Genomic DNA, 10,591 nt, shown 5'->3' on the forward strand with positions numbered 1-10,591 from the left:
CTTACTATCTGATCTCTTTGTCCTTACACTTGGAAACAGAAGACTAGAAAATAGAAACTACTTCTCCAAAGCTCAGAGAAAGCAGGCAGCCAGAAAACAAAGACTCAGAGACACAATTCCCTCCACCCAAAGTTGAAAAAATCCGGTTTCCTGATTGGTCCTCTGGTCAGGTGCTTCAGGTGAAAGAGACATTAACCCTTAGCTATCTGTTTATGACAATTCCAAGATCCATTGTCCTTTAAGTGTTTCTTGATTAGGTACTTAATTTCAACACTCCTTTCTCCAGGAACTGACCAAATGCTCTACTAAGGTTATTTAGAAATCAAGCCAGTACATGGCCAACATTCATAACGTCAAATACAAAAATGATACATGCATGCAAATAGGATTAATACATTTAGTAGATCATAACCTTTACGGAGATATGTTACATGGCATAGTAGCATAAAACACATTCTAAGCATATTTCCATAGAGCCTTATGGGAGGTACCGTCACACATATGTAGTAGACAAATGATAAAATCTAGTACTGTATCGTGCACAAAGACTTAAACAGTTGCTGTCCTCTGATAACATTTCTCTCACTACAAATCCTGTCTCCTCAAATCTTGGTGGCAAAACGTGTGATTGGCAGCAAGTATTTTGATTCCATGGTGCTGGATAAAACAATCTTTGTGGGGCTCCATGCCTTGTATGCCCTTAGAACTATGGGGTTCTTTCACCTGCTACCTCTGATTTGTGGTTACACAGACCCAATTGTTGACCCTTTTCCTTTTCTATGCAGTAGTGGTTGAAAAGTGGCTTTTTGGGGAAATGTGAAAAGATTGTGGTAGGGAGGTATGATAACTGTTAAAAGTAAGTGAAAAAAATTAAATTAAGTTGCTGGAATAGAAAGCTATTTGTATTAATAAGTACTTTATAATCTGCATATTTTTTATATACTAAATATTCAGCTCCTGTGTCTGCAAGTGTTTCCATGAAGTGGTCTTTGGATGTAGAGGGTTGAGTGCATTGCTTTAGAGACTATAATAGAACCGTATCAACTAGCATGTGTTATTTTTTGGTAGACCTCTGTGCTAGCAGCTTCTGTTCTTTTGCAGTAAGCAGTTTTTATATATGAGAGAGTTTTATATATTCAACAGTTCAGGTTTTTTCACGTTTCACAAGAATGTGCAATGGGAATGGAAATGAAATTTCTCACTTTCTAACTTTTATAATCATATTCCATTGTTTTGTTTTAAAAGGTACAATTGGCCTAGGAATGTAAAACTTTCTAATAAATGGAATTGTCAGGCTTGGGAACTGTCAGGCTGTAAGATGAAACAGAGCTTGTTTTTACCACTGTGGTGTCTTGATTCTTTACTTGTTTCCCTAAAATGGAGATTTTAATCAAAGATGGCATTCTAAATAAAAAAGGAGCTTTTTCTATATGACAGTTTATGCAGTAAATGATGTACTGTGTTTTCCTACTCTAAGTGCCAAAATATACTTTTAGTAGGTATGGCAGATAAATTTTTAATTAGCTCCAATATAGTCCAGAAAATTGCAGATGTTTCATAATTCTTTTGTTATAGAGTTGTGTTCACTTTTCAGTTTTTCCACCTCAGCCCAGTGATGATGAATCAAGTAGTGACGAAACAAGCAATCGATCCAGTCCCACACTGAGAAGACGGCGTGCAAAGAAGAGGCTTGTCTCGAACTCTGAATCTGAGGGCGGGGCACCTAATGAACAGGAAACTGAACCTCCCAAAGAACAGCAACAGAAACGCCAGTTCAGTAGCGGCCTGAACAGATGCATTATACTAGCTTTGGTGATAGCAATCAGCATGGGATTTGGACACTTCTATGGTAAGTACGTGAAATTTGAGTTGAATAACATAATAGACAGCTGGTGTACAAAATGTAAATTTGACTTACCAGTATATTGTGATTCAGATTTTTCATTCAACATATTTATTCATGTCATAGGCTCCTCAGTGTTTTTTTTCCATTATTCCTTCAGAAGTGCAGATTTTACTAACAAGTAACTTTGATTCCTAAATGTTTTGTCCAATACTTTCTTAACTCATATGATACAAGCTTATGACACTGTTAAATATAAATCATATTAATATAACTTTGAAGGTCTCTACCTTATCCTTACAGTAGCTGTTCTTCTTTTATCTTTTATCTTGTTAGATCTTGCAGAAAGGAAATGTCTTGCTCTGTTCATAAAGCACCGTGTACATTTACTTGACTAATTTAGGGTGACCAGATGTCCCAATTTTATAGGGACAGTCACGATTTTTGGGTCTTTTTCTTATATAGGCTTCTATTACCCCCCACCCCCTGTCCTGATTTTTCACACATGCTGTCTGGTCACCCTAAAATTATTAGCAGCGATCCTAGAAATCCGTTTGACACTGAAAAACGCAGAATTTGCATTTTTACAGAGAATCTGTAGTTTTTACATTTTGTGAAAAAATAAAATCACATAATGTGGAACCCCAATTATCTGATCTAATTGGGACCGGGGCCAGATCAGATAATCAGAAATTTGGATAATTAAAAGAACGAACAGGGCCCTGTCTGTCAGCCCCAGGAGATGGCGGGGCTCCAACTGTCATCTTAAAAATTGTAAATATATCAATAAAACTTTGTTCAACTGATACCTATAGATATTGTGGCTAGGGAAATTAAAGTTCAGCATTTAATTTTAATCATGGAAAAAAGTGGATTTTTATGTTTTTTTGTATCAGAGAATTTGTTTTTATCATGGAAAACTAGGATCCCTGCTTATTAGTAGTAATACTTTGGATTTATTCACCTTTTTAATCCTTTACTTCCCTATTGTTAGTCTTGTGGCAACCCTTATTGTTGCTGGCAAGATACTGGAAGACATTTCTGGCCTTCATCCAGTGATTCCTCAGTTGCTGAATGAGAGAACTAGACACTGTATACTTTCATTGAACAATTCAGAATCTCTCTCCCCTTTTACCTTTTGTTTGGAAGACAAATATTAAGTAGCACTTGAAAATGTACCAAACTCTCAAAGCAATTTCTCAGTGTATTGATGGAATCCAGTGCAGCGGCAGCTTCTCTCTGGCTTCTTAGTACAGTGGCTAAGGTTGATTCTTTTCTGTCCGATTTCAAACCTGAGCAGTAGAGGAACAACAGAATAGATGGTAACTACCTGTGTTAACAAAATAGCTAAGTGCAGAGCTCAACAGCTTTTCATATCTGCCTAGCACAATGGAGACCCAATCCTGGTCATGGCTTTTGGGTGCTATTAATATAAATATTAAATAATGGAGTAATGAAGACTTTTATATTCATTGTATGATATTTACAGTCTGTTATGAAAATATGATGACACACTAAAATAATTTGGTTTCAAAATGGGAATATATGTTATCTTTTTTTATTGGATTTGATTTTGATTAGAGCTACTTAAATTTTTACATTTAGTATAAACCTTTCAAAATTAATTTACCCTTGAACATATTTTTTTTTTTGTTCTCAGGTAAACGTGAAGGTAAGAAATAGTGAGTGCCATGTGGAGGATGCTGTGCTTGCAATCAGATTGATTTAAAAAATATATATGGTTGTGTAATCAAGGCTTCACAATTACTACTATGTTCAGGATTATATGACTAGTAACTCAGTCGTATAAAATACTTCTGCGTAGAGCTTGCAGGCCTTTTCAGCTATTTAACAGGAAAACAAATGTATAGTGTCTATTGGTATGGTTGAGGCAGTGTGGTCCAGTGGAAGCCTGAGTTCCTTTCCAGTCTGAGCCAGCCTTCTGATCTCAAAGCTTGGTCAAGTCAATTCATACCGCTCTTCTTCGGTTTCTCCAGCCATAAAATGGGGATTAAGATATTTACTTACCTTTATAAAGCACTTTGAGATGTATGGATAAAAAGCACTGACTATTATTATTATTTTTATTTGTATAGTAAAGACCATATTTTCAAATATTTTTTTCCCTCATTGAATGCATCGCTTTAGATAGAAGTTGTCATTGATGACATATTTTTCTCTAATCCAGCAGAATTGAGGCTATTGTTTGAAAGTGAAGGCTTCTCATGCTCACATAGTTTAACTCAACCACTCCTTCGGCAGTGTTTCCGCCTCCACAGAGTGGGAAATGTTTACTGTTTTGCTCACTCTGAAAAGGTTTTTACAAGGGATTCCTTTTCTCTGGGAAGTGATGTTCTCTTGATATTTTCCAGGACTTAAGCATTTGGACTGGAGAGCAGCACTTCACAACATCCTTTTAACGTCAGGTTAATTGTAGTTTGAGAGGCTCACTTTTGTTTCTAGACACATAGTCAATTCTCTGTTTGAAGTTGACTGATTTTGTGCTTGTTCACTGTTTTATTACTTGTTCTTTGTGGCCACTACTATCTACTCCGCCTGAATTATAATTTCTAGAGAAGTGGAGCTAACACAAGAGAGTGGCAAAACTAGTTTTCTTGCAATTGTAGTTTCTCCTAGAATGAAGCAATTGTTCTGAACAACACTAATAAATTCATACTGGGAGAGGAGGAGTATTCTGTATATGCTTGGTTTAAGATAGGATTCTCTTATCTTTAAGTCAGGACATGGGAGAATGTTAAATGAGGCTAAAATGTCACAACAATTACCTCAATAGTTCTTTAAATTGTAATAATAATAAAACATGAAAGGAGGAGCTTTGTTTCAAAAAAGGAACTCTACATGCATTCCACTGGATTGGACAGAAATATCACATACTTAGTTACTTCGGTCCAAAACAGTGGATCCAATGCAGAAGAAATTAAAATTAGAGATTAAAAAAAAAACCCTAATATTCTCCTTTGGACTTTTTATTTAATAACTAAGCTAGCATCAAAGCCAACATGCACAAATTCTATATTTTGTATGTGCATTGCAACTTTCAGGTAAAAGGGAGTGCAGGAGAATGATAATTACTGAAGAAAATATTATATTACTTAATAGTGAATTTGTAGCTAGTAAGAGTGAAGACATATATTGGAAAAACATGGGGAAAAAGTAACATCTGTCAGACACTTGAATGATGGGAGGATGGATATTTAATGAGCATGTGCTCAATTCTGTCGCCTTTGCTTTTGCAAGTAAGGATTGCAAGATTGGGTCTTATGTAAAGCTATTCAGTTTGCTTTATAACCTGTTTAAGAATTGTGTGTAGGGGGTGTTTGGTTTACTTTTTTGTGGGGGTTGTTTTGCATGAATGTTAATATAGCATGCAAATATCCAGGTAATTATTAATATATTATTGCTTGACAATGTGAAGCTATAATTTCAAAACATGTAAAGTGGATTTGTTTAATTTCTTTTATTGTGTCAGTTTTTCATTTTACTAAAATGTACATGTAACATTTTTTGCATAGCTTCTGGGTGATTATATTTAAATATAGATATTTTCTAGTTAACATCATTCCATCTGTTTAGCATTAAAAATGTTTGCTTTTATCCAAACACGTAAGTAGAGCAAAGTTACTTGTACTGATGTGTTTGAAATTGTTGCTGCAAACAACAGAATAAGTATATAACAATTATAAGACTATACAATTATAAAACTAGACAGAACAGAACAAGTGTACTATACAGTGAAATACAGTATCAGAATGTTCCTTCATTTGCCAGGAAACTAAAGATATCATCTGATAGTTTGACTCTCAGTAGTTAGAGATGGAAATGGCCTAACAGTTTTGTCTTTGTAGGTACAATTCAAATCCAAAAACGTCAACAATTGGTAGAAAAGACACATGAAGATGAACTAAATGGTATGAAAGATGACCTTTTCCAGTGCCAACGAGAGCAAGGAGTTAAAGCAGACTATAAGGTGGGGGTAGGTGTGATCTTTTCATTACAATTCATTGGGGAATATTACCTCCCCATTAGGGGCGTGTACCTTACATTAGTGTTGAATCTGTTATTTCTATATGTTGGGAGAATGCTTTATCCCTAAGAACAATGGAATCCACTCTTTTCTACAGATAACTCAGCTATATTTTTTATTGGACTTTTATTTGACTTTTAATTTACGTCTCAACAGTACGCATATATAATAAATATTTTTCTTCAGAAATTCTCTTAAATTCATACATAACATTATTATAAACTGAAAAAAGGTTTTTTTTAACCTATTACCAAAAACTTTGTAATTTGATCAAATTTTAAGAGTAAGATAGCTTTTTGAAGTAACAGGAGTCACAGAGGGAAGAATTCAGTTAGCAGTATATTGATTACACGTAATGATGCATGGAACAGAAATAAGGTGGGCTCTAAGAGCCCAGTTGGGCTACGTTTTTTTGTAAAGTTAACAGCTCTACATTTTATTTGTAAACTGAGCAAACCTGTAATGGAATCAGTGAGACACAATAAACATGGCATCATACAGTGCCATTTTTAATTCCTCACCCTGTTTTGGATAAGGTGAGAGCAGGGTTTGATTTCCTTATTCCCTACTCTAGCATCTCTTGACCAGGTGGATGAGGAAAGTAACCAGAAGACGTGGTCGGAATAATATTGGCCCCTTTGAGCCATTTGCCAATTGCATTTACATCCTGGGGATGTGGCTAGACTCCTCACATCTATTAGAAGCGCAGATAGCAGCAACAACTAGGCTGACTCTTTTTCATTATCACACAGCCATAAAATTGTGAACAATTTTTTGGATGTAGACTTTGAAGTTATTTATCCCTTGGTCACCCTGACAGAGTACTGTAGTGTGTTTTGCATGGGATTAAATTTTAAATCCATCCAGACATGGAAGCTGATGCAGAATTCAGCAATCTGCTTGTAAGTTGTCGTTCTTCTTGCGAGGATATTAACCTCTATGATCTGTAATGTCTGCCTATTGGTTGAAGTTGACTTCAAGATATTGATTATTCTTTGAGTGATGGTCCTTATGGGTATTCACTATGGGTGCATATGTACTCCATGTGCCTGAGACGTGACAGTATTTCATCAGAACTGCTAAAGAGTGGAGGCCTGGATTTCCAACTCTCTGCTCCTTTGTGATATATACCCCAGCAACCCAGAGGAAAAATTCCAAGCTGCTCCTTTGCAAACGCTGCCCTGCCTCTCAGTCCTTCTGTCATCAAAGGCCCTGTGAGCCCCCTCGGAAGCATCAGAGGATACACTCTTTGGATGGCTGGAGAGCGTTAACTTTCTGTTTACAAAGGACAATGCCTTTTAGAAAGTCCCTGAGGCTATTTATATCCATCTCTGAAAGAATGAAAGGAGAGGCAATTTCCTTGCAAAGACTCTTGAAATGGATTTTGGGGTTTAGTCTCATATGCTGTGAGCTTGTGGAAGCCCTCCTCCTTAGTGTCAGGATCCACTCAGCCAGAGCACAAGCAGCCTCAGTGGCTTCCTCGCAGGGAGTTCCCCTCTCAGAAATCCTTTGAGTGGCTACTTGGGACTGCATTCACATCTTTACTAGGCATTACACCTCCTTTGGTTCACCAATCCTAGAATCTGTGGTGTAGCATTCTTCCTTGCAGCTTCCCCTCCACAGTGAGTACTGCTTGGGAGTCACCCAAGCTGCCCCTTATGTTCTCAGTGGCATAGGGCGTGGCGCAGCCAAACACCGCTACTGAAAAATCTTCTGGTCTCAGGCAAATGGAGAACCTACAGTACAACCTCAGAGTTACGAACTGGTCAGTCAACCACATACCTCATTTGGAACTGGAAATACAGAATCAGGCAGCAGTAGATACAAAAAATAGAAAGCAAATACAATACAGTACAATAATAGACTACTGAAAAATGAAGGGGAAGGCAGCATTTTTCTTCTGCATAGTAAAGTTTCAAAGCTGTATTAAGTCAATGTTCAGTTGTAAACTTTTGAAAGAGCCACCATAACATTTTGTTCAAAGTTACGAACAACCGCCATTTCTGAGGTGTTCATAACTCTGAGTTTCTACTGAATGCATCCACAATGAATACCCATGGGGATCACACATCTTAAAGCACTCCAGGTACTATAAGACGACTAACCTCCATTTTTAATGTCTAGAACTCTGTACTTTCTGAAAATGAGGCCCCAGTAGTATTGCCAAAATGAAACATCTTTTAAATAATGTTTAACTTAACTACGCATCCAAAGATAAAGCCAATAAAATATTATGCTTTAGTATATGAGCTTATTCTTGCATTTGTTAGGAAGAATTTGCACCACAATACCAGATGGAGTTATATATAGGTGTCTGGGTTTCCTGAAACAGATTGTGGATGTTTTCACCTTCCTCTGAAGCATCAAGCACTTAAGGCTAAGATTATGTCACGGACGACATGGAAGTTCCAGAGACCTCTGTGACATTTTCTGCTTCAGCCCTGGGGGAACGGGGCTGGAGCTGTCAGCCGAGGACCCTGCAGTTCCCAGCAGCCGTGGGTGGCAGCAGAGACCCTAGAGCTGCAGCATCAGTGGGGGCAAGATCCCTCTCCCTCCCCATTTTGTCAGTTATTTTTAGTGAAAAATCAGGGCCAGGTCACGGGTACTGTGAATTTTAGTTTATTGCCCATGGCCTGTCCGTGACTTTTACTAAAAATAACAGTGACAAAATCTTAGCCTTAAGCATAGATCATTCCTAGAATCAGGGTACCAGACTTGATTGACCAATAGTCATTCCAGTATAGCAAGTGGTTTAGGACTGTTATTCAGTGTACTGTATGTTCTAGAATCACACTCATGCTTTGTGACTAGTTGGATGATGCTATGAATTTTTAATCTTTTACCTTTTTCAAACTTAAATTGTATGAATTCTAAGATTAATAAATTTGCTTGTTCCTTTTTATTTGTTTTAGTCACTAAAACAAGACCTTGCAACATGTCTGATCTCCACTGAGGTAGAAAAGAAATCATTTGAATCTCAGAAAAAAAGTCTTACGGCAGAAAACCAGCACTTAAGGGAATCTCTGGAGAGGGAAGAAAAAGCTTTGGACTTGCTGCAGGAAGAGTTAAGGAAACTGAGAGAACAAATTAGAAACGTAGAAGATAAAGGTACTAGTACAGAGTCAGTTGTCATGGAAAATAAAAAACTTAAGGTACATTTGGAAGAGGAAAAGCAAAAAATACACAACTTTCTTAAGCAAAAGGAGACTCTTTTTGCAGAAGCACAAATGTTGAGGAGAGAACTAGACAAAGAACGTCATATAACTGAAGCTCTAAGAGAAGAACTGGAGCAGTTAAGTTCTCATCAGACATCCGACAACACAGACACTGACAATACATTGAGAAAGAACGAAGAAATAGAAACTTTGCGGGGAAGACTAATAGAGCTGGAAAAGAAGTTAAACTTTGAACAACAACGTTCTGATTTGTGGGAAAAACTGTATGTTGAAGTGAAGGACCAAACCGAAAAACAGGAAACTAATGAAAAAGGACAAGAGAAAGATGGTAAAGGAACAAGTAAGACCAAAAAGAAGTCCAAAGAATCATTTTTTGGCTCAGTTAAAGAAACTTTTGATGCCATGAAGAATTCCACAAAGGAGTTTGTAAGACACCATAAAGAAAAGATTAAACAGGCTAAACAAGCAGTGAAAGAAAACCTGAAAAAATTCTCTGATTCTGTGAAGTCCACATTTAGACACTTCAAAGACACAACTAAAAACATCTTTGATGAAAAGAAGTCTGGTGCTAAAAGATATGAGGCAAACAAAAAAGGTAAAACAGTTTATCGGGAGTATAATACTCATGAGAATCCTTCTAAGCATACACACCATAGAGGGCCTAGTATGAAAAAAGAATTCAGAGAAGGAAGAAAAGAAAGATCGACTCACTTTACATTTGAAAAAGATACTAATTCACAGAAATGCATCAATAACCCAGAATGTAACAGGAAACGCCACTCTGTCCTAAAGGGCTGTTCTGGTATTTTTGAATGCGCGCATCAGGAATTTATTAGCCTGTTTAACAAAGTACTGGACCCTATTAGGGCTGAAGAATTTAATCAGTTAATGCAAAAATATTTGCAGCAAGAAGTAGACAGTTTCCATCACTGGAGAGAACTAGAGAATTTCATCAATAAGTTTTTCCATAATGGGATCTTTATACATGACCAGATGCTGTTCACGGACTTTGTTAGTGATGTTAAGGATTATCTTGAGGACATGAAGGAGTACCAAAGTGACCATGAAAGGATGTTTGAGGATTTGGATAAATACATCTACAGATACTACTTTCATTATGATAATACACCTCAGTATGGACCCAGGTTGGTTTTTATGTAATATTTCCTGAATTAAAATATAGTTTTTAAGGACACGAAAGGAATTAGTGTCATTGTTACAACAGGTGACCTTTTAACCCTAAAATGAATGTGGTGGCATGTCTCATGGGGACAGACTTTATTGGCTGTTGTGGCAAGTGACATTAGCACAGATTCCGCTATACCTTTTACAGCTTTTATGTGTGGAGGATTCCTTTAGAAAATAGTTGTTGATTAAGATTAAGCATTGCTGCTTGGAGCAATTGTCGAATGCAACAGCATGCCTGCTTACTGGCCTGCTTACAGTTGTGGTCATTTTTTTCAGAGGTGTTGTAATCACTTTCTTTCCCTGCTTAAGTCCCTTCTTATTGATGATGCATTTTGCTTG

At 36.9% G+C, this 10,591-nt stretch overlaps 1 protein-coding gene across 10 annotated transcripts in view; it reads left to right on the top strand.

Moving 5' to 3' along the window:
- CCPG1 (cell cycle progression 1) overlaps positions 1–10,591 on the top strand; it is a 56,734-nt gene that overhangs the window by 44,201 nt on the left and 1,942 nt on the right. For 5 of the 10 annotated variants that reach the window (XM_050968662.1, XM_050968657.1, XM_050968663.1 and 2 more), the window contains 4 exons: positions 1,595–1,849; positions 3,504–3,515; positions 5,710–5,837; positions 8,801–10,209. In XM_050968662.1, coding sequence (XP_050824619.1) covers positions 1,595–1,849; positions 3,504–3,515; positions 5,710–5,837; positions 8,801–10,209 — 1,804 coding nt within the window. The remainder of the gene's footprint in view (positions 1–1,594; positions 1,850–3,503; positions 3,516–5,709; positions 5,838–8,800; positions 10,210–10,591) is intronic. The other 5 variants (XM_050968660.1, XM_050968664.1, XM_050968661.1 and 2 more) reach the window with 3 other exon arrangements.

The sequence above is a fragment of the Gopherus flavomarginatus genome, chromosome 9, assembly GCF_025201925.1.
Source record: "Gopherus flavomarginatus isolate rGopFla2 chromosome 9, rGopFla2.mat.asm, whole genome shotgun sequence".
Lineage (NCBI taxonomy): Eukaryota > Metazoa > Chordata > Testudines > Testudinidae > Gopherus > Gopherus flavomarginatus.